Genomic DNA, 25891 nt, shown 5'->3' with positions numbered 1-25891 from the left:
AATAGGGCAATAGGTAATTGTAGAAGTAGGAGCAAGAGAGGACGTCTTTTAAGTTGGAAGAACTTTGAATGTTATAGGAATGAGATAGATAAGGAAAAAAATTGATGACAAAGAACATAATAAAAATTGCTGGAGAAGAACACTTGACTAGATGATTGCTGAAGACATCAACACAAGTTTACTACAGTAAAGTTGCCAGTTCAAAATTGTATAGCATATCTTAATATTCTCATCCTGGAACTCCTTTTTTTGGGAGGCATGGATTCTGTAAAACTCCCATTAACTCCTGGGGAACTAGTGCTTCATGAGAAATATTAAGATGGATAAACTGTACCAAAGAGAAAAATAAAATTAGGTCATTTGCAGAATATCTAAATGACAGACTTAAAAATTCTCCAGGATTGGCTTAAAGATCAGACAGATCAATATAAAGGGAAAGAAAAGTACTTGTTTTTGTCTAAATCCCTAAAAGAAGGCAGAGTCCTTGGCACAAAATAGACACTTAAATTATGCCAATAGGACAGAGATAAACAAACTTTCTGTCATACTCTTTTGAATCAATCAGCCTTTTAGAGTCTGAAACTAACCTAGTTCAGCAAAGATGTGTTTACTCTGCTTCCCTCAAATCTGGGCTAATGATATAAAAGATGTTAAATCTGTTATTAAAGATAGAGGAGTCAATTCCACTTTCATTTCCCATCTATTAAAGCTATAGTCAAAGCATAGAAACCAAGTCATTACATTCAGAGAGAGATTTGTTTTGAACTTAGGGAGACCCCATGCACCAGGAAATTTTTATTTCTTATTTTTGTCATTGCATATAGAAGATGCCTTTTGGTCATAATCTTACTCTTTAACTCAACTCCTATTAAACTGACATGGCTAGCTTCATGCACATATGGATGACCCATGAAACAGCTTAACCTTGCCCCTTCTGGGCCCTTTTCCAGCCCACTGTAGATCTCTAGGCCACTCCAGCCCCATATAGCTAGGGCTATACTTGGACCTTCCCTTTCCTGGGAGATGTGCCAACCCCAAAAGGGCAAATTCATAAACCCGATTCTCCTGTCTGGCTTCACTGCTTGAAAATTCAATTGAAGAATAAAAGAAAAGCATACCCTTTATTATCATGTTATTATGAGGAATTAGATCATTATACATGGGATCAATGCATAGAAGAAACTATCCTGTTAGGGCTAATCAGATGTAAATAAATTCAAATTATAATTATCTTTGATTTAGAGGAAAAATTGGGGCTTAATCAATAATACGTACAATTAGCCATAATTACAAAAAACTGAATTTCTGGATGTATAGTTATGGCAGCAGTTGACATGTAGTGAGGAAGGCATACAAAAATGGGCAAAATACAGTTAACACACTGGAACATCCCTATGGATGAGGACTTTCAGCTAAAACATAGCAGAGATCTTTAAAAGAATGGCATTAGTGATAAATTATGTTTATTAGTATTTTTGAATAGAAATGTGGTGTGTTCATAAATCCAACATTTAAAAGTACAGCTAACAGGTTTGTATGAGACTACGCAGAACCTGCATATTATGATATTTCATAATACGGCACAATAGCATGAGGAAATAAAGTCCTTTTGTCATCACTGACGATCATATTGCTCACATAGATAAACAAAATTTCTAGGTCCCCATTTCTGTTATTGTTGGTTCAGCCTAAAATATAGCATTATATTCCTAAAAATTCATAGAACCCTTAATTCTGGTAAAGGCACATCCCATATTTCATCTTTTATACAACACTTCAGCTCAATGTCCTTCTTGCACAGAATCCTACAATGCAAGCATGAGGCACTTAATTACCAGATTTTCTGATCTGAGAATTATTCTTGCCACTTAGTTTTACATGTTTCATTTAGTTTCATTTCTTCATTTAGTTTTACATGTTTTTGGCCATAACCCTTTTGCCTATCTGGCAGGAATTCAAGAATTGGAAAAATGCAAACAAAAATCTATTTCTAATTTTGTATTTATTCAGCTTGTACATTTACATATTACTGTTGCTCAATTATTACGCTGCATTTCATTTTAATTTAAAGAACAGTCACAAAACAATGTCAAATTCTAAGAGGAGAGACTAACAAGAGCAACACTTTTGAAAAGGGAAGCACCAGCTCGGTTCATTCAGAGTACCCAAGTTCAGAATCCTCCCCACCCACCTTGCACCTGCCCGTCAATCACTTTCACTCCCTTGTATGTGCGTGTGCTTACTGCCTGTGCCCTCATCCACCTTGTTCATCCTGCCACCTAGAATGGGACCAATTTCCTGGGGCCTTCAATAAGGTCACCACTAAATATTTATTGAGAAATGAATGACCATGAGAACACAGTATTAATAATTATTATAACCACACTATTTATTGCTCATAATCAATGTGTCAAGAATTTTGTCATTCATAGTCAGTGTTTCTACTCTTTACAAGGAAGCTGTGAGTTAGGCGTGACTATTTACCTGTAACTGATGCTCAGGGAGGTTATAACATAAGGACATACAGCTAGTAACCAGCAGAGACAGGATTCAAATCCAGGTCTACTGACTTTAAACAAATTACCATTCCATGCTGCCTCTCTGACACCTCCAAACAATTAATGTATCTGTCTCACCTTCAAACTCTAGCATCATTTTTGTCACTACTTTTCTCATCATGTTTTGCAATATTAAATTGGGTAGATTATTTCTCACCCTAGTTTCTAAACAAATTTATTATAGGGACTGTCTTCTGAATCTCCACCACTGTCTAACATTCTGCTTATTCAAATCACTTAGTAAACATCTGCAGCTGGAAAAAATAATTGGAAGAGCAAAATATATGAGTAAGGATTACTATTATCTCCTTTACAAGACCAGCATGTTTATGAAAAAAATTTCATGAGTCAGCTCCCCTCTAGAAAGCAACAGGAAGAAAGTCACTGATCCTAGTCCTGAACTTTTAATGAGGTAAAATTCAGTGTTCTGAAAATTTGTATTGTCCTATGACTATTTATGTTTTTCTAGAACAACTGATAAAATATATAGCACATAGAAACAAACTTATTTCAGTTAAGCCTATTTTTTCTTTTCAGTTTTTTGTCTTTAAAATGTTTGTAATAATTACACAACTTTTCTATGAGTAATAGGCCTATTTCAGAGTGTGCTTTTATGAGACTATTTTTATCAACTATTTTGTCAACAGAGTTTTCAAGCCGCTGATGTAAAACAGCTCCTGTTGGCAAATAAACTACACTGACTATGTAATTTAAGTAACTTTACTGCCCTAAACAAAGGGTAATCCTTGTGACTAGGATTTACAAGTCACTTTCTGACAGTTCCATAGTATTTAACAATAGTTTTGTGTTTTTCTCCCCAAAAAACACTTTGCAATGTATGCATTAATACTACAGTCATTCTACACTGATAATCTTCATTACATAGACACTCCTCAAAATGATTTTCTCCTTTTCTTTGCTTGAATATACCTTTTAAACAGTTCTTAATAAAAAAATTAAGTGTTAAGATTTAAATTACAATCCTATAACACTTGCTATTCAGTAGTATTGATATACTTTAAAATAATCATGTTAGAGCGAATAATTTTGAAAAGATGGTTTATAATGTTCATGTATATAATTTAGCAGTATTTATGTAAGGATGATAAAAATAATAATTAGGATTTGTTTCATCTTTTATCAAGAAATGTCAGCAGTTAGAAGATGAATAAGTTCTGGAGATTTAATGTACACATGGTGACTATAGTTAACCATACTGTATACCAGAAAGTTGCTAAGAGAGTAAATCTTAAATGTTCTTGCCACAACACACACACACAAACAAACACAAGGTGATGAATGTGTTAACTAACCTTATTGTGGTAATCATTTCTCAATATATATGTATACCAAATCATCATATTGTACACTTTACACAATCTTATATGTCAAATTATATCTCAGTAAAGCTGGAAACAAAAGATATGTCAGGCAAAGAAATGTCATATAAATAAATATATATTAGAATATATTCTATAATATATATTGACCTTCTTTTGCTTTTATATTTGAAAGAAGAAACATAAGAAGTCCCTCCATTTATTTCAAAATGGATAAATGAGGAAGTGCTCAATTTATTTTCTATAAGAAGTCTAGTGCTATTTGTTTTGTGGTCCAGTCACTTGCTCCTAATCTCTTTGTTTTAAAAATTATTGATATTCACAATGACACCAACTTAGCAACCTGATTCATGCAGTCTTAATGATTAAGGAGCTCAGTCACCCAAAGATATAACTTGTTAAAGGCAAATATCCAGGAGATTGTCTAAGCCTCATGCACAGAATGTGCAAATGCCTCTGTAATTTTAATCCGATTCCAGAACTATCTACCAGCAACTGACCTTCCTTGTCTTGTGCTGGGAATAAGTAGTTTAGTACAGAAAAGGGCCAAGTAGATTTCTGGTTTCCTTGACCTGGACCTAAGCCCCCCTCTAAAAGAGAATCAATTCTTTTTTTAAAAAACTGTAATAAAAGTCCCACGACTTCAGATATTTTATTATGCAATTTCTCATTAGCAAGAGTACTGATGGGCTTTCCCAAACACATGGAAAGTACTAAGTCAAATAAGAGATTATCAAAACACTTTTGCAGTGATAGGTCACAGATTAGTCATCAATTATACATAATACCACTCATAAATCAAAGTTATTATTATTGTACTTTAAACAATCCTGGATATACATTATTAATGTATCTACATAGAAATGTTTGCCCAATTATAGACATTTCCAATGGATATATAATTATATTCTTTCTAAGAGAATCAAGTTAAAAAGTAATGAGAAATGCAAATATATATGTACATAAACATACACATATATTATTTTTAGGAGAATAAAATTAGGAGCAATTAATGATATGGAAAATCATGATGCATTTTTGGCCAACAAGCGAGAAAATAACAAAGAATGTTTATTACATGGATTTCATATTTCATATTCCTGTCAAATGATATACAGTAAGTAAACATTTCCATGTAAGAGCATGTCATATGTGTCATACCTTTTCATGGACCTTCTGGCCAGGTTCCATCCCTTCAAGATGTTCTGACTCTGTGGACCCCTCACTTGATGCCATTTTTCTTTGTATATGAACATTTTGTTCACGCAAGGCAACAATCTGCAAAATAAAAGCACTATGCCTTTAAAATCTAAAATAGAGCGTAAGGTATAAAAAATCTGAGTTAACTTGAATGTAGTTAGGAACTAATGAACACAAATAATCATAAAACAAACATTAAACTTTACTCACATTATTATTTCAAAAAAATGTTTTTAAATCTAAGTTAGCATTTTGAACAATATTTATCATATTTATAGGAATGTGAAATTTACTTAAGAAAATATTCTCTAGTTGGAAAATGTATCTATCTTTTTAACTTTTTAAATTAACTTTTGAAATGTAATAAAATTTATATTGGTCTGAATTTTCAAAGTGTAAAAGAAACATAAATGAAAAGATTGAAGACTGAAGACTCAATATGAGCACATTAACTTACCCTAAGAGACAGCACATCTACAATTTAAAACAAGGCAAATACATATACTGGACTTAAATCATTTTGTGCCACTATCATGAACACTTAGAATTAAATTGGTCTCATGGTCATTATTTTAATGGTCATTATCTTGGCTTTCTAGTCCAAATATAGTTAATTAACAAAAAAAAAATTCTCAGAAGGTAATTAGTTCTAGCAAAGTTTTAGCTCAATTTTATAGATATGATACTTTAAACTAAGAAATAGATTATCAGATAGTGTAGTTTAAGTGATCTTAATAATATACTGAGTGGAAAATAGCATTCTAGTATTTTAAATGGTGTTGTAAAATATATTTGCTACAACAAGGACCTACTGTATAGCACAGGAAACTATATTCAATTTCTTGTAATAACATAATGGAAAAGAATCTGAAAAGAAAAAATACATATATATGTATGTATATGTATAACTGAATCACTTTGCTGTACACCTGAAACTAACATTGTAAATCAACTACATGTCAATAAAATTTTTTAAAAATATAAAATAAAGTATGTTTGCTATTTACACATATTGTTTTGAAAATATTTTATATTGCATTACTTTAATGCCATAAATTGTCTCTTGGCAAGTTTCATTACATTATCAACTCAGATACTGAGTCAGTATTGGTTCTAAGGGAAATCAATGTCCATAGTATTTAGTACATAATAAATATTGAATCACATTAAACTTACATGTTGAAATTATGAGACCAACATGTCACACAGACAAATAATCACAATATATGTAAGAAATCAAGAGATTGTTTGTCCTGCTGCCTGCCACACCTGTGTGCCCTGATGACAATGATGTGTTCATGAGAAGTGATCTCACATATGACCTCCAGCACTTAAACACACGATGTATCACTATCTAAGGGCGGATCGCCACATAATGAAGAACTCTTGCAGTAATGCAATCCCAAATAATTGATCCCCTTATTCCTATTCGTGTCCATCTACAGTCTATTATCCACAAAGCAGTCAGATCCATCTTTTAAACTTAAGTTATATTGTTTTACTCCTCAGCTTTCTAAAGAAGCTTTGTGTTCTCCCAACTTATTTAGTGCAAATTTAAACTTAACAAGGTCTGTACCGCCTACAAGAATCCTTCAGCCACAATGGCCTTCTTTCTGTCCCTCAAATAGACCTGGCTCTTTTTCACCCAGAGATGAGGAACTTGACGACCTTCCTGCCTGAAACAGTCTTCTCCAGTTCAGACCACCACTGACGCAATCCCAGTTTTTAAAACAATCAACTGAAAAAAATCACACTCCTCAGAGAAAACAAACGTACCTTGTCATTGTACTTACTATAATAATCCGTGTTTATTTTTGTGTGTATGTTATTCATTACAATCTACTATTTTATTCCTCTATTTACTTACTCACTTTGCTTGCTTATGTAGCTAGCAGAAGTCCTAATGAGATCTCATGGGAAACTAATTTTCAAAGGAATACCTTATTGAAAACAACAGTTTCATACGAAGCAGCACATCATATTATTATGTATAGAGATTCAATATAAAATGTTGAATTAAATAATAAATGGATATGGAAAAACAAAGATTGAAAACCCACTCCATTCAGAAGTAACAAAAGATAAAGATTTAGAGTGCAGAGACAATCCTCTCATGTTAGTGTAGAAATGAATTACATCAAAGGAACAAGAACGAAATAGTCCCTGATATATCCTTTTCATATGACGTTTTTAACATCTATCTCTTACATTAAGCAATGAGATTTTACCTTCAATACATCAAAATTTTTATTATGAATTTTAAAAAATTAAAGTAGTATATGCTGATTCCACTAAGAAAACATCTATGACTTAACAAATACGTTAAGACAAAGGTAACAATAAATTTAAAAATTCTATGCGTTTTCTTTCATTATTTAACTTACTTAGAAGTGAAGAGAGATCTTTTTAGAAGATATTTAAGAATAAAATTTAACTCTCAGTTTACAGAATAACTTCCATTTGCTTAATAATTTGGATAAATATTAAATACATTCTAGTGCCTAAAATAAAGCAGGCCATCTATGAGGGTTTACTGAATGACTCAGTGAAAGGATGAATTAATGCCCTTAAAAAAAATCAAAACAAGAAATCATATGGAAAATACCTTATGCAAATATATAGTTGTGCCACTATGTTAAAGTACTACAAACTTCCAAGTTTTTCATGAAGTATTGACATGCAGCCATTCGTTGACATACATGACAATTCCAAGAAAGACAAACTTTTCAGCCACTAACATGCAAACTCTACTCTTTACAAAAAATCAGTCCTGCAAATTAGATTTCTGAAATAGGAGAATGGATGCAGAAAACTCTATATTCTCTATCATTATTATATGATTTTATTCTGTTCTATTTTTGCCCAATAACAAATTACCATGGGTAGTTATGAAAGCAAAGCTTTAGCTTCTGATTTAATTCTAAGTGTTAATAAGCTTCCTTTCACACTGGGAAGTGAGAGGTTCTCTCCTGCGAATGCAACTTTGGGGGCTGGGCCTGCTCTTCAGTGTATACAAAGGGGCAGAGAAGGTCACCTAGGAATCTGAAGCTGAAGGTAGCACAGGCCTCTTTAGGAAATTCTCTCAGCTAGCTTGAGAAGTAGTTTGCAAACAGCAAGTGGAATGAAAAGAAGCTGATGGCGTTAAAACATTCTCTGGGCTCTCACTGACAGAGAACGCTGTGAAAGGCAGGGCTCAAGAGACTTGTCTGGAATACCAAAGTAGGACTGGACCCCTCACTGCTAAACAGCGTGATCTACTACAAATAGGATGGCATGGTGGGTGGGAGGATCCCTTCTGGGGAGTCTCTGTTGCTTACCCAGTTGTTACATAACTGCAGGAAGGTACTGGAAATCTACTGTATGCCAAGCACTGTGCTAAGCTATTTTACTCTGCAAATTAGGTCATATGATCCACATTTAACAAGTGATTAAACTGAGATAAATAAAATTTAATGAGTACTAAGGAATCAAAGTCCCTTGCTTTATGCTTTATACTCTATCACATTGTCTCACATGGCTTTGCATTTGGGCTCTATTAAGCCAGGGGAAGTTAAGGGTGGGTGGGCATGAGGGGAAAGCACTTCCTTTCCAAGTAATGCTACCCTCCAACCTCGTAATCTTTTGTATATCATTAAACTATGGACTCCTCCCTGGAGAGATTACCATATAGGCAGAATTTTGCATGCTTTCAGCATATCAATCCACAGAAGGCCCATGGATCTCTGGTCAAGAGAAACTTTCAATGATTATTTAAACTGATCAATCATGATTTGTCAAATATTTGTTGACATTTGTTTTTAAATGCCCAGCATTCCTTCATATTCTTTTTGGTGACAATATCTTAACGTTTTCACTGGGGAATTTTCCTTCCCTTTGCTAATGCTAGACAGACTGTCAATCAGAATCCAAAGCTCATGGCAAAAGGGCGGGCACATGATCCAAGCCAGGGCAATCAAAACATTCCTTGACAGATATTTCTGGCAGAGGTATGGGGAAGAGTCTCTTTCTACTATGGAAGGTAAGATGGTAGGATATAATCAGGGTAGGTTTGCCGTCAGTTCCTCCTTGGGAAGAAAGCAGGTGGAAAAGATGGAGCCCTGATGACTCACTTTCTTGCTGATTTTAGCCATTCTTAAATCAGTTCTATCCCTGGCACTTCAGTAAAATGAGCCAAAAATTTCCCTTTTGTGGTCAACTTGGCTTGGGTTGGTTTTCTGTCACTTGCAACTAAAAGCGTCTTTGCAAATATAGCAGGGACCAAGGAAGGCAACACAGTGCATGCAATATCTAAGTGCGGATTTGCAAAATGACTAACAGTTTACCAGGGGGACAGTAGGAGACAACTTTTCAGGTAGACAGAAGAACATGATCTCTTTGTGTTCCTAGTACTACAGGCTGTTTAATATTCCCGTGGCAAAAGTATCTGGAAGAAGATAAAAGAATGGCAGGTGACTCAGAAAGCTAGAGTACTTCAACTAAAATGCTGGCATCTGTGTGAGCCTCGCTCTCTGGCTTATTGCCTTGCCTTGACACTTCTTTGTGTTTCCTGATAGCTCATTAAGCTTCTGAGAGCCTGACTCACTACTTCTAGGCACTTCCAAATCCCATTACATTCCCAAGGTAGTCTTCCAAGTTTTGTTCTTCAAACTTCTGCCTCTGTCAGATTGTTTTTGGCTCTTATCAACCTCTGACAAGTTCTGACCTCAGACAGTGGACTACTGGTGGTCTTAATGGCCGGTCTTCTGGTTAGGAAAATTCCCCACCCCACATTCCTTTTTTCTACCAGACTATTTCAGGGATCCTACCATGTCTTCCAACAGACTCTCTTCCATCCTCTTCCACTGAACAATGGTTTTCTTTGATGGCCTGGAAAGAGCCATTCCTTTCACGCATATTTATTGAGCACTGATGATGTATAGGGTATTAGGAAAATACAATGAGAGTGGGAAAAGGCAGAAATTCTTGCCTTAATGGAACTTTCATTCTTGCGGAGGGAGAGAAACTACAAACAAAAATATGTAGAATACATTTTTTAAAAGGTGATAATTGCCAAGGGAAAATTAAAGTAAGGGAAGGGTGTTGTGAAGTGTAGTTTAATTAGGAATTAGTTGATTTCTGAGTATAAACCCAAGGAAGAGACGGAGGAAGCCATGTGTATATCTGTGAGAAGAACTTTCCAGGCAGAGGATTCAGAAAATGAAAATCATAGTTGAAAACAAAAGTCTGAGACTTATAAAAAATATTTTAGTGAATTCTTCATATGATGTAAAATACCTTCTTCAAAAGAAAACTAAAACACCAGTGATAGTTGATGCCTTAGAATCTTCAGGGGTCAGGAAATGTACAAAAACATGTGATTCTTAGGAGAAATGTGATTTAGGAGAAAGTAACAGAATCTATTTAATAGCTTTATATTCCCACATTTTGAGATTCCTCAAGTGTTGAAACTGTACTAATCCCTTTAGTCAACAAATATTCATTGATCACTGTTCTAAGTATCATATGCCACTGGGAAAATGCAGATCAAATCCTCTCAAGGAGCTTACATTCTAGTAAAGGAAGGAAACAAAGAAATAAACGGTATGACAACAAAATAACAATCATTTAATGAGCTCTTACAACGTCCCCAAAACTGTTCAGTATATTACATAAATTTGCTTGTTTACATTATCTTTTCATATATACTATCTTTTTTTTCCAAGTGCAAGATTTCTCAATAGCAGACTCTGAGACAAGTAATTGCACACAAGTAGTTCATTTGGGAAATAATTCCCAGAAGCATAACATTTTTAAATATCCTTAAAGGCCTAGGATGAGTCCTGGCCCTTCCAGGTGTTACTGATTGTATGACTTTTGTACAAATTTCTTAACCTCAAGTTCATGTTCCTCTGCTCTAAAATGAGGGATAATAATATCTAGTGTGTTTGCACTGTGAAGTACTTAGTCAAATACGATGTACATTAAACATGTATTATGTGTAATGATAATGATGAAGATCATTCATCTCTTCAACTTTATCTTATTCATACTTTATGTTCTAGCTTACAGAAGGACTTGTAGTCACACACAATCAAAACACAATCTTGGCTGTGAATTTTTATATTCATTTGGGATGCCCTTTACGAGATAATAGAAAAAAAATGTATTGGTCTCTGCCCCAGAGCTCCTAAAACCCTTGTAAATCCCTAAGTGGTAACAGCTCTCAGAGCACCTTCTGTTCTAATGGGGGACCCTGAATAGGTTCCTGGATGAGGGTCCATCATCAGAAGGACCAAGCCATGATTACAAGCCTGGAATTTTCAGCCCCATCCTTTATTCTCCAGAGAGGGGACAGGCACTGGAAATAAAATTAATGATCGATCATGCCTTTGTAATGAAGCCTTCATAAACATCCCAAAAATACAGGGGTTGGGGAGGTTCCACACACGAGATCCACAGTGACAGGAGCTCCTGAGCTTAGGACCCTCCCAGACCTCACTCTCCATATCTTTTCATCTGGATGTTCATCTATATCCTTTATCATACCCTTTAATAAATTGGTAAGTGTAGGTAAATGTTTCCCTGAGTTCTGTGAGCTGCCCTAACAAATTAATACAACCCAAGGGGGTGGTAGTGGAAGCCACTGATTTATTATGCCTATTTAGTCAGATGCACAGATGACAACTTGGACTTGCAAATGGCATCCAAAGTGGATGGGAGTGGTCCTTTGAGACTGAGTCCTTAACCTGTAGGATCTAATGCTAATTACAGGTAAACAGTGTCAGAATTGAGTTAAACTGTAGGACATCTAGCTGGTGTTGCAGTGAATTGCTCAGTAGGGGAGAAAGTCCCACAAACCTGGTGTCATAAGTGTTGTGAGTGTGGCAGTAGTGTGAGGGCAGAGGAGAACCACAGGAGGTAGTCGAGAAGTTTTCCCTACACACCCTTCCTCCTTCTTGACTGCCTATCAATCATCTTTTAGGTCTTAGCATATATGCCATTCATTTGGGGATGGGTTCTGGGACCATCCTCTTCCCAAATATTCAGGTTATATAACTCCTTAGCATTCTCCATAACTCCTGTCACACAAATGCTCACTATGACAACTGGCTGTTAGCCCATTTTGACACTGAGTGCCTTGAGATCAGAAACGATATCTGATTATTTATTCCCAGTTCTTAGTATACTAGCTGGCAAGTAGAAAGCACTCTAGAAATATTTATGGAATGTTGAATGACAGCAGACTATATGAATGGAAAAGATCTATAGAGAGTTGTAAAAACTGGATGGAAAAGTACTTGAGAATGTATACAAGGAGAAGAAAATTAGTTATCCACGTGGAAGATGGTATGAACTTGAAGTCTTTCCCAATGTTCGTATTACATGATTCAAGGTTAAAAAGGAGCCCTGGGCATGGAAGAGCTCACTGGGGAAATAAAGAAAGAAAAGAACAAGACATATTGACATAGCCTTGTAGGATATTCACAACTCTTAGTGTGAGGAGACAAAGCAGAAGGCACAAAAAACTGTAAAGGAGGAGAGGAACAGGCTCACGGAGGGGCAGCTTAATGAAAGTCTACAAAGGATATGCTGTAAGTATAAAGTGATAGGCAACTTCATTGTGTCTTAAAATATTAAAAAATATTTACAAGTATAGTGTACTCTAGATAATGATTCGGGTGCATTGAAGTATACACTGTGTTTATATGCTTTAGACTTAGAATAGATCGACATTAGATGGAAAGTGGAATTCTAAGGTTATCTAGAAATTTATTACTGCCAAGAAAATTCTTAAAGTGGAAACAGCGAAGCAACATAAATTAGTTTAATTTTCACTTTGTTTTTCTCTCCTCATCTTTCTGAAAATGTTAATACAAGGTTCCATGAAGCTAGATAAGGAAGAAGACAAATAAACAGGAGCTTAGAAATTAGATTTCTAATTAAGAACCACTAGCAATAATAATAGTTGCTGTGTGTTGAACACCTACTATATGCCACATACATGCAAAGCAATTTACATACGTTACCTTATTTAATCTTCCCAATAACTTTATAGATTGGGTATTATTATTTTTATTTCACAAATGAGGAAACTAGTATAAAGGAGATAAGTAATATATCTGAGGTCATCCAGAAAAAGATACAACAGAGATAGGTTTCCAATCCAGGTCTGGCACCTTCAAAACTTATGGTTCTTAAGGATTATGCTATAATGCCTTTTGAAGATTAATGAAATGATTCACTGCATACACAATGCAAATATTTATTTCGGTCAGGTTCTACAGTTCTGCGGTCTGATAGCAAGGGAATTTACCTGCCCTGATCTGTCAAAATGATTTAGACACGGATGTCTTCAATTATTTTTAGGAATAAAAATCATGCTGTTTACATTATTTATCATTTTTATTTATAACTCTTTTGTGGCACAGGCATTTCAATTTACCTTGAAAATTTCCCAACTACTTTTTAAAATAAATCATGTCTATCTCCTCATGCTAATTCTCCAGGGATTTTCATTCTGATGTTTTAAAATTCGTATTTGCTTTTACTTATCTAACAACAGCTTCCAGACAGTGCCCACATCTAATTAACAGATTATTTTCATCTATTTTTACCCCAAACTCAATTAACAATTCCAAGAGTGAGTCTTACAGAAGTCTCACTACACCAACACGTAATTTGCTTCTACACAGATACTTACTCTAATTTAACTGAATTCCATGCTTAGATTTCACTGAGGTTACAACATGAAAAAACAAAGAAAAGTAACTGGAAGAACAGTAGAGATTTACAATTTACGCTTAAGCAACTCTCCAGACACAGTAATTTGGATTTGTGTTGTTATATGTTAATTGGGAAACCATAAAGACTGAGACATCTATACAAACAGAATTAAGGACACCAAGCCAACAGCTATTTCACTTTCCAACTCTGGTTTTTGCACATAAGACTTATAAGCATCACTGAAGCATATTAAAACCAGTGTAAAGCAACTTCATGTAGTCTAGTGCAGTTTGATCAGCTCATATGTAACATTCATTTTCAATGTTTTTCAGTGAGAATGGATAGACTTTGAAAGCTTGTGAAACTGAACTGGTCAATTGAATGATCAAATTGTCTTGATATGAGAATCAAAGGTTTGCACTGCAAGGATTCACCTGTTGTCAAGTTCAAAAAATGGTTATTTAATTAATGGTTTAATGAATGAATTTATCTATCCTAATGAAAGGCCAAATAACTTGGAGGTGGGAAGTATAGGTTCACTTGGTGGTTGTTTAGAATTTTTACCACTACACTATCTCAATAAATATTTGTTGAATGAATCAGAACATACTACATACCTTTATTTTTAATCTCCTCCACTTTGGCTGACCAGCCTTTCCAATTCCCATTAGATGAACTGACTGGGTGCTAAAATTTAAATACACATCACCAGTAAGTTTCTGGTGACCCTCCGATGAAAAATATAGTACATCAACAGTATATGAATTTTGGCTATTTCCAAATTTTACATCTGAACTGATTTTGTTTATACCTAAAGATATAAAGTTACCTTGTCTGACCATGGAACCTAAGCTTAGTTTTTAATAATAAAAGAAATTCTTTTAAAAGTAATATTAAAGATTTTTAAGACCATTCTCAAAGCAATAACTGGCATGCAAAACTGTTATTTTTAGTTTTAACTTTAAGACAATGGTTGCAAGAGCAATAAAATTTTAATGTTTGCTTAGATTTGCTTTTATAGTGGATGGTTACGATCTCTATTTCCAACATTAACTATAACTTCAACAATAATAATTTCAACAATAGCTATATTTTTAACATGGTTATCGATATGTAATTCTAATAGAATTACGACTATCTACCCAACATCTCTATTTTGTCTATCTCATCAGTATTGCAGTCATTACATTTTTGGACTTCATTACTCTTTATTTTTATTTCCACTATTCAAACAGTTCTCTAATATTGTAAGTAATAATACAATCAAATGCTGGCATTTTCATTAAAAGCATATAAATGGCTTCAGAAAATACAAAACAATTTATTTGGACAGAATTAGTGGAAACTGTTAAGGCTCATACTGCTGTTACAGTGGATTAACAGCTAAGAATGGGATAAGATGAAAAACAGTAAGAAACATGGCCAAAGGAAAGCTGTTAATGTGGTAAAGTACAAGAACTAATCCAGAGAACAAAAGAAAAATGAAGTCCTAAAAGAGTTTCCCAGAAGAGTCAATAATGGGAAAACACACACTGAACAAATTTTATTTTTCACTGCAAGAAAGCAAGCCTGAGTTAGAAATATAAATAAGCAAACAGATAAATGAGGAGGGTGGAAAATATTCATAGAGGTAAACAAATGACATTGAGACACGCAAGACCGCGTGTCAAACAACAGCAATAATTTGGTGTCGAGTGCCCAGAATGGTGGCCACAATTTAGTTGAAAGTTTTGTATGTCATGGAAAAAGCACATTATAATCTCCGTCACTCAGGAAGATGCCGTTGCTAGTAACTTCTCCCCTCCCCAAAGAAGACAGCAGAATCTTACATACAAATAAACTAAGTGTCTATTTAATTAAACAAGGAAGCCATTAGACTGAGGTGGCTCTAATGCCAGGGTGACCTACAGAAGTAAACCAAAATCTAAGCCTGAAATGCCTCAAGGTTAGGAAACCAAAACGCTGGGGGCAAGCAATCTCAAACAGCCAACCAGGCTTTCAGCTATAGCCACTCAAATCATTTCTTTTCTTGGCTTTTGCAGAGTAGACAAGGCTTTCCTCTGGCTCCTAGGGCAGAGCACTCCTGACCACTTCTAGTTTGGCACTGCTTGATTTGAATTGACTTTTTTTTTTCAAATAATCTCTTACACATTTTTAAAATGCCTCAGTTTATCTTTTAATACTTGTCTCACAATGAAGAAAGCGAAAAGGACATTGGAAAGGTATTGATTATGATAAAGTACTTCTTGACAAAGAACAAAGGCTTCCTTCCTCACAGTGACTCCCCTCAACCACTGCTGCTAAACCCCTTACTCTATAAAGTCAGAATAATCAGAATATGCTAATTTGGTTTGGGCTTCAGCTAAAGGCAGAGGGACAACTGACTGCAGTAATTATCCCTTCTCCTCCAAATAAAAAAGAAAAGCAAAATGAGGAGACCGAGTTAGGCTGAGAAAAGGGTCACAGCAAACTAAACAGTCTGAGACCGTACATGATCAGTTTGCAGAGTAACAAGTACCCTCTGTGATGAAGAGTCTCTGTCTTCAAAAGTCTCAATTTTTTTTTAATGAATTATGCTAAGACATGAACAAAAGTTTCTTCTTTAGTTACTTCATGTTTTACTAAGTAGTATTAAAATTCATCAAGCAAATACTGATTATAAAATTAATAAGGGTAAGTTTACATAATATTAATCACATCTCTGTAATCTGTTTATTCAAGTGCAGCCCATCGGCTGTCAGGAAATTTGGGATGTTTTGGAATTAACATTCTGTTTTAGTAATCCAAACATGCTATAATTCCAACAACAAATATTTGAATCTTAAAACATCATATTAAAATTGATCTCTGTGATCTGAGTACTAACCAGGCTTAGGCCCTGCTTAGCTTCAGAGATCAGAGAAGATAACCGGTGCATTGGGGGTGGGGGTGTGGCAATGGGGAGTTGTCGCTCAGTGGGTATGAAGTTTCAGTTATGCAAGGTGATCTGCTATGCAACATAGTTCCTGTAGTTAACAGTATGGTACTGTGGACTTTAAGTAAGTTAAGAGGTGCTGAAATAACTTTCTAGGCCCAAGACAGAGCCACATCAGCAAACTAGAACGTAGGTAACTTTTGTGTCCCTGTGAATGCCATGCTTGACAGAAAAGCAGTATATGCAGTCTGCCCATCCCCAAACACCAAACTAACTCTGGACCTTCTTACCCCAAATAAGGTGAACACTGTGGCCCCACCCAATCAGATAGTTTCCATTTTTCTCTTCCTTGTTCTTTATTCCTTATCTTACAAAAGCTTCTTGCCTTCCATCCCAGTTTGCACTCCTCTGAAAAGAGACTGTCCACTTCATGAAGTGTTAAATAAAGTTGGTTTGTATCACCTAAATTGTTTTCTTTAATAATTTTTTAATGGAGGATAGATCGCATCTAAGTGTTCTTATGACAAAAACAAAAATAAAAGCAAATCAACAGAAGAACACAAAGACATTTTTGGAGGTAATATGTATGTTTAGCACTTTGAGTGAAGTGATGATATCATGAGTGTATGCATATGCCCAAACTCATCAAAATGTATACTTTAAATAAGGGCAATTTTTGTAATAACATATAATGGAAAAATAATCTGAAAAGATACATATGTATGTATATGTAGAGCTGAATCACTTGGCTGTACACATGAAACTAACATTGTAAATCAACTGCACTTCATTAAAAATTTTTTAAACATAAAAATAAAAATAAAAATAACTTGGAAAAAAATTTAAAAACAAACACACTATACTAAAATCATGCTTAAAAGTCAAAATGGCCAACAAGCATATGAAAAAAAATAAAATTAATCTCTTTGGAGATGGACTATACTACTGTTGTAGCATGTAAGATTTCACCTCCTCAGACAGGCAGGGGTAACACTGTAAGGACACGCTCAAGGTCTTGTGTTTTTTTTTTTCCCCACTCCAATCAAGGCAGAAGTGAAAAAATTATAGGCTGTGTCCTGGAACAATTCCTTTTAGCTCTGTTATGCTAAGGGAAAGAGTCTTAAAGGAAAGAAAAGCATTTTAAAGTGCTTGAAAGTACTTAAGAAAATGTAGAAGGCAGAAACAATATCCATTAGTCACTCTTGCATATAACAAAGCAAGCCAGGGCAATAAAAAGGATTTATCCACTTAGTTCCTCCCTTAGAAATTACAAAAGAAGCACACTAAAGCCATTATTCTGAACAATTTCTTTTAAAGTAATCCATGTGTTGGTTTCTAATGGTAATAATCTTATATTCATCTACCCACATTCCAATTTTATTTTTATGTGATTTTTTATATGTGTACATAATATAAAATGTCAGAATGGGAAGGGACCAGAACTTACATGCTCTTTATACCTTACGTTCATGGGTGAAGGAAAGGAACTTTACAGAGAATGAATGATAAACCTTTTCCCATGCCTAATAAGTTACCACCTAGTCAGTCCCACTCGGAACCTCAGTTCAATCATCTTAAAAAGGAGTCAAACAGTATCATGGTTAAAAAGATAAACGTCAACGTCAATAACAGTAATATTTACTGAAAGATATGTAGTGCCAAGCACAGTTTTAAGCACTCTACATATATTAACTCACTTAAACCTCACATCAACCTGAGGAGGTGAACTCTATCAGAGTTGAGGTAATTGAAGCAAAGAGGTCATAAGGAAATGCCTGTAGTCACAGGGCTAGTCAATGGCAGAATCTCCCCTGGGTGGAGATTACAGCGCCGGTTTGGCGTATGCTTATTCCTTTCTTTTCTTGTCACCCCCCACCCAGGGTAGAATACATCCACAGCACCTGATTCAGTAATCTCCACAGAACGAGGATTTTGTACTCGTCGCTTTCTCTCCATGTGCCCACACTGACTTCTAACTGCTCTTTACCGTCCAGTTTTCACAGAACATTTCATATTTTTGCCTCCTCCTTTCTATTGTGATACATATCTCAGTATGTTGTAATCTACAGTGTATTGGTTGGTTCTATGTCCTACATTTATGTCATATTTAGATCAAGATTCTTACTAGCAGTTCAACATCATCCATGATGGTTCTTAAAAATGCAGATTCCATTTTAATGAATCTGAATTTTAGTGTTTTTCCAGGTGACCCTTACACAACCCCTCAGTTTGAAGACCAATGCATACGAAGTCTTCACATGCAGAAGTTTTTTTCCTTGTCTATTGCTATTGCTCTCTGCAGGCAGAGGCAGCAGCCCAGGGAAAGGCTGCTGAAGGCTTGTGACAGAGCACACAACCTAAGTGATCATGGAGCCCAGGGGTGGCCAACTAAGCCTGTCAGGCTTGCAAGCTAAAAATAGTTTTTCCATTTTTGAATGCTTAGGAAAAAACCAAAAGAAGGATAATACTTTGTGATACATAAAAATGATAAGAAATTCAATTTTGAGTGTCCATGATTCCATTTTTATTGGAACAAGGCCAAGCTCATTCGTTTACATAGTCGTCTGGTCACTTTTGCTCTGCACTGGTCGAGTAGTTGCAGTAACAAGCTTCTAGCCCACAGAGCCTAAAATATTTACTGGCTGGCCCCGTAGAGAAAAGTCTGCTGATCCCTGGCGTAGTGGCTCGTATCCATCCGCCTCTTTCTTTAAAAACTTTTCAAGTGGACGCAGTGAAAGTCAGAATTGAACTCTACTTCCTGAGTTTTAGACTCATTCTTTCTATCTGCTTTCACATATTCTTTCTAATTTCATTTAAGTCAGTAGAAACATAGGATAAATTGTCCCTGAAATGCAATGACTTAATGAAGTGAATTTTTTTTCACATACTCTTCGGTATACATGTCTCTAAATAAGAGTGTCTTAGATAACACTGGTTAGTAATATTACAAAAGTAAGAACAGAGAACAGAAAAAAAAAAAACCTTTAAAAATAAGTGTGGATTATACTTGCAATACTTTCTGTCCATAGCTCTGTAATTTGTTTTCTAGAATTTTTCTACACCTAAAATTATTTTTAAATTCATAAATTTCCAGTATAAGCCCTTTGAGGGCAGAGAGTTACTTCTGACTTGGTCACTGGCACGTCCTGAAGACCCAAAATAGTGCTTGGTACTGGTCCAGTAGATTGTAGAGAGTACTAATTAAGAGCATGAACTGTGGAGCACAATTCTGGTCGTACCACTTTCTCATCCTGTGAACTTAAACAAGTTATTTACTGTCTCTGGGCCTTAGTTTCCTTTTCTATAAAATGATAATGTTTGTAAAAGTCATATAGCTTATAAAAGGCAGGCTAAGGTGTCAAACTCATGTCTGTCTGCCTCAAAGCCCATGATTTTTCTCTACTAAATCCTTACTCTCATTCTCAACTATAGGCTCAAATCAGAATCAAACTATATACATAATTTTTTAAGTGCAGATAGCCAGGTCATATGCTAACAATGGATCAGAATTTCTGGATACATTTGTGTTTTTCAAATGCTTTACAGGTGATGTGGTGTACAGCCAAGATTGAGAATTATTGCACTATTGTGGACTGCCTCTCTGTTTCTCCTCTTTGGTGAGAGGCTGTTGTGTATAAGAAAGAATCATTTTTTTTATAAAAGGATTTCAGTGGATTTCTCTTTTTCTAATACTGAAATATTCACTTATTTTCCTCCCCCAGTCCTTTTGTTCTTGATACAACGGAAACAATTGCAAACCCATCCAATTCCTCAGATAGAAAATAGCTATACCTCGGGAATCAGTGGGAAATAATGAATACCTTGTGAAGAATTTTTAAAAGGAGGGATTTGAAGAAATGAATAGACTCAACAAAAGAGCAGTTGCTCAATTATTTGCTAGCTGTGTATTTCAGGTGAGTTACTTCAAACTTTAGAACCATGTTTTCTGCATCTTTAAAATAGTGACAGGCCATATAAGGTGATGAGGCAACAGCAGGATCTCAGTTATTCTCACTGCTAATAACAGGGTTAACTCTTGGTGTGGGGATCCATAAACCTGAAGGTGAAGAGAGGTAAATGAAACAGCCCGGAAGTGTGAGAAAATGCAGCACTTAAGTGCATGACCTGGCCCAGTGCCTCAAACAGTCGGTGCCCCCAAAATATTTCTGACACTATAATCTAACTGTATTGCAATTTTCTCTTAAGAACACTGTATTTTCCCTCTCGCTCCCACCATGCATCTCTCTCTCTCTCTCTTGCTCACGCTTTTCTAAATTGATTTTATAAAACTTTCTCAACACATTTCCTGATTCAACTTACAGGTTTTTTCCTCCTTATCTCCCAATTACAGTGTTTTCTGAGTGGAAAACAACATATTGGCTTTATCAACATGTTATTAAACAAGGAGATATTATCAACACTATGTGTTCACTAAAAAATCTTCACTTAGGGTAGATAGTTAAGATGATCGGAAATAGTAAAGAATTCGGCTTTGCCAGAAGAGAGGTCAGACCTTTGCCTTCAGCTTCTAGGAGGTAATCTGTGTCATACCTGATAGGAATGTCTTTGTCTAGGATGAGGTCTGGCTACAGTGGATCTTAGGATGGGGCTGGTCACACTGCATAGTCTTAAATTGGTGACTAGTTATTCCAGAAAGACCAACCATATGATTTAGGAAGCTTTGTTTGACCTGGATGGCAGCTGAGCTCAACCAGGTGGACAATCAATCAATTATGCTTATGGAATGAAATTTCCATTAAAAACTCTGGACACTCAAAGCTTCAGTGAGCTTCCCAGGTTGCAGAATTATCACACATCAATTCTAGGAGAGTAATATATCCTGAGGACAATGGAAGCCTAGCATTTGGAACCCTCCAAGATTCTGCCCTACTTTGGCTAATTTTGATTCCTATCATTTCCCCTGTAATAAGCCATAAATGTGACTGCAGTAGCTTTCAGTGAGTTCTGTGGGTCTTTCTAGTGAATTATCAAAACTGAGAATGGATTTGGGGACCCCATAAACTTGCAATTGGTGTCAGAAGTGAGGCCAGTCTTGTGAAGAACTGTGCCCTTGGACTGTGCAGTTTGGCTAAAGGCTAGTAACAGAGTTATGAATTGAATGTTTATGTCCCCCTAAAATTAATATCTTGAACCCCCCCTCAAATGTGATGGTTGTAGGAGGTGACACCTTTGGTGGATGATTGGGTCATGAGGGTGGAGCCCACATTAATTGGATTTAGTGCCCTTATAAAAGAGACCCCAGAGTCTCATTCACTCATTCTGTCATGTGAGGACACAGCAAGAAGACACCATCTACGAACCAGGAATCAGGTTCTCACAAGACACAAACAGGCCAGGTCCTTGATCTCTGATTACCAAGCTGCCAGAATTAAGAGATAAATGTTGGTTGTTTAAACCACTCAGTCTATAGTTTGTTATAGTAGCTCCAAAAGACTAAGGCAAATATATAGTATGTGATAAATACCAGCTGATCAAATTTGTGATATTTTCTGCTAACAAGTTTTAAAAAATAAAATCTTAAGCAATCCAATTACTAATTACACACACACTTACTCATACATAATCATACACAAACAGAGAAGAGCAGTTCCTGCATCCTTTCTGTCCATACTTTTCTTTTTAGTCTCCCAAAAGTTCACCTATTTGGAACTTCAAGTCTCTCAGCACTTGAGATGCACTGTTCTTCCTTGCCAAAATGAAATGGGGAAGTGTAGAGAAGTGCCACAGAAATCCTCTGATCTTGTAATATCTTGAGATCTCAGAATTTCTACACTGAAAACACAGGGACCAAAACGATGCTTTCACATTGTTTACTTCAGGTCTCTACGCAGTTTGCTGATACTGAAATCTACACCAAGGGAAAACATTTAGATGCAAGGTTTAAAATCCAGTAATCAAATTTATCCAAATAGCTGCAAAAGGCATCTAGATGTTTTAATGTATCTTTTCTATAGGGTAAAATATTTAATTTCAATCCAATATTTGGAAATTTAAAGAGAGGCTGATTTAATTAATTGACTTAATATGTCTTATTAATTTAGTTAACACCTGTTTTATCTGTTCATATAATGACCCTTTAAATAATCCACAGAAATTTAACAAAGAGGTCATGATGAATTCAAATACTGGTAGAAGGTAAACTGTTGATTTAGAGACACAGATTTCATATATAGAGAAATGCTGTTATTAAGAAAAAGGCCAGGCAGCCTTGTAGGATACTGTTATACACTCAAATTTGGAGTCAGATTTCCTGGCCTTCAATTCCGTTGACTAGTGATTACATGCAAAACAATACACTTGGTTCCTTGAAACCTCAGTTTAGTTTATTTGCAAAATGCTAGTAATAATTACATTTTTCTCATAGGTAATGAGTAACTGAAAACTGTGCGTGTGTTTGTGCACGTGCGTGCATGCGTGTGTGTGTGTGTGTGTGTGTGTGTGTGTGTTGGGAGGATATGTATAGTACTTAGCATCGTGCGAGGCACACAATAATCTCCCTCAAAATTGCAGATGCTATTATTTTTACAAACTGCATAAATAAGTGAATTGAAAATTCATTTTAAAAATGCATGTAGTGCTACAGAAGCATCCTATGAACAAATAAGGTATCTGTTTCTCTAATGGAAGGAACTTTAGTTGTCAGTATAAAATGAAGTACTGTTACATTGTTTTATCATCAAGTTCAAACTGTCCACAGAAGAGTGTTTATCTACTTAACTAATAACTAGCTGATATTCACCTTTTAAAACTAGTAATAGCAATACAACTTCAGTACTTCAAGTTTACGAAGTGCTTTCTCATGAACTATTTCACCTAAATATCATGACTTCTTTGAAAGATAGCTTGGTCCAAATTTATTAAAATTCCATTTCACAGATGAAAAAGCCGAGGTGCAGATAGGTTAAATAAATTACTAAGTGATAAATATAGGACTCAACTCAAACTGAAATCTTTAGACTTGAATTTAATACTCCTTTTTCTTTACTTTGTGCCTTGCTAAATTTCAGTATTCCATTTAATTTTTTTTAAAAGATAAGTAATCTTTCTCAAATTTTTAACTTTAAAATTAGTAAGAATACTCTAGTAAACACATGGGTAAAATGACATGGGTCAATTTATATGCTTATTATCAAAATATTACTATAAAGCATAATCTTGCTATTAGTAGAAAGAGAAAAAAACCGGTTCATAATCTCCAAGTGCAAAGGTAAAACAACCAAGCCTGCTATTACAAGAAAAACAAATCTTATACTTTTGTCAAAGAAAAAATTCTAACCAAAACAAGAAAGAGTCTGAAAAGATTTGCAAACAGATTTCAAACATTTCATACACAACAGGAGAGAATTTTAAACTATATTTTAAACAATCTGTGCTACTCACAAGTCTTGGAAATAATAAAAATAGTGGAAGTAGCAAACAGCAATTTCTTTAGCTCTTTTTCATTGTTGGGTTTTAGCATATGCTGTTGTAAGACATATTGATTTCCTTCCATTTGGGAAAGATTCTTTGTACTGGAACAGTACAATTATCAACAGCAAAAAAGGCTTTTTTATTGGTGATAATAACGAGTAATTTACAGTTTCTATACTTATCTTTATAACGCAGTATCATCGTAAAGGAAATTCTAGAGGTATAATAAGGAATTGGAGGCTTTTGTGAATAACTATGGGTTTGACAATGCTGAAACTTCGAGTTTATCAATATAAAGCCAAAAAGGACATCCTTCAACTACAATTAAACTCTTCTATGAAGTAAAATCAATTAAAAACTATATAACTTTCTAACCAAAACTGATACAATTCCAACAGGAAGAGTGGGTTCTTAATGACTGGGTTTACTGGAAACTCGGAACAGTTTTCAGGCAAGCTAAGAACATCATGTCAGAGAATTTTAGATTGTCTCCAAGAGATATAAGTTTGAAGCTGCAAGAATGCCACTGCTTTATGCAAACACTGTTGTCATTTAAAAAATACTATTTTCTGATAAGTTTAGCCATGTGACTTGCTTCAAATGCTAATAAAACATGAGAGCTGTATTTTACTTTCTGTTAGAATGTTAATTCAAAGTTGGTCATGGAATTTACTAATAATGAAAGTAGTTTCATCCATTTACTAATGATGAAAATAAATTAATAAGCTGAGTTAGGATATGTGGTACATATAAACATGCAGGAAAAGAAAGCTGTTGTAAGATCAAACATTTTTATAAAAGCAGTGAGAGACACTCTGCTTTTATCTCATAGAACTGGGAAAGAGAATTAAAAGAACAAAAAATTAGTAATTGGCAAAGGGTCTATTAAATTAAATAGTTATCAGTTTTAGGATTCTGTAATAATTAAATTCAAGAACTCATTTAGTGGTGTCTTTTTCTGTATCTGGACAGTTTTAATTTGAAGAGAAAAATTACTTGGTCATTTCATTAATTCTGCAAATAAGTTATCCTATAACTTTACATGAATATTGCTATTAGTTCCCCCAAGGCAAATTTTTCTAATAAGTACTATTCAACAACTTTTCCACTTTCCACATGTTTTTCTGGATCATCTTCAACTATCAAATTTCCTTCTAACTAGTTAAATGTGACTGAGATTATAGAAGCTTCCTGATTTTTATCCCCATCAAATTTCAGGGAAACATTTCACCTCTGGGTCAAAGTTATTGTTACTTTCATATTTATATCTCTTCCTTTCAAATTATGGTGAATAACAGAACTTCATAGATTTAGATAATGAAATATCATGGTGACTCCACATAGTTTCAGTTCACAAGTGCTTTATTTAATTTTCTGGGGTAACTTAATGAGAACTTCCTCTGGGTCTACCATCCCACACTAAAAAAGCCTTGCTTAGTCTTATTGGCTCTTTGCCATGTTCTCCATTACTTTATTTTCAGTCTTCCTAAACTGTTAGAAGTTATTCTGTTCTCACTTCCCTTAGCAGATAACCCCTGTTTCCTTAGGAAGACCCTGATATAATTCCTATCTCTTCTTTCCTTTCCAAATCAAATCTTCATTCATCTCTACACATTCCCTTCCCCTTCCTGCATTCTCAGCAGGAGTTCTACTACTTGGCATTATCCTCTTCTGTGTTGTCCATCAAAATGATCCCTTCTCCTTTGCTTCTTCTTTCTCTGCATTGGCTATAAGCATTTCCAATA

General features: G+C 35.0%; 1 protein-coding gene across 2 annotated transcripts in view; it reads right to left on the bottom strand.

Annotated features, from left to right (window-relative positions):
* The window catches only part of PPFIA2 (PTPRF interacting protein alpha 2), a 391656-nt gene that overhangs the window by 113760 nt on the left and 252005 nt on the right, over window positions 1-25891 (bottom strand). For both annotated transcript variants that reach the window (XM_072973329.1, XM_006197860.4), the window contains exon 7: window positions 5060-5176. In XM_072973329.1, the coding sequence (XP_072829430.1) occupies window positions 5060-5176 (117 nt within the window). The remainder of the gene's footprint in view (window positions 1-5059; window positions 5177-25891) is intronic.

Source organism: Vicugna pacos, chromosome 12 (assembly GCF_048564905.1).
Source record: "Vicugna pacos chromosome 12, VicPac4, whole genome shotgun sequence".
NCBI lineage: Eukaryota > Metazoa > Chordata > Mammalia > Artiodactyla > Camelidae > Vicugna > Vicugna pacos.
This window is presented reverse-complemented; position numbering and strand designations above follow the sequence as displayed.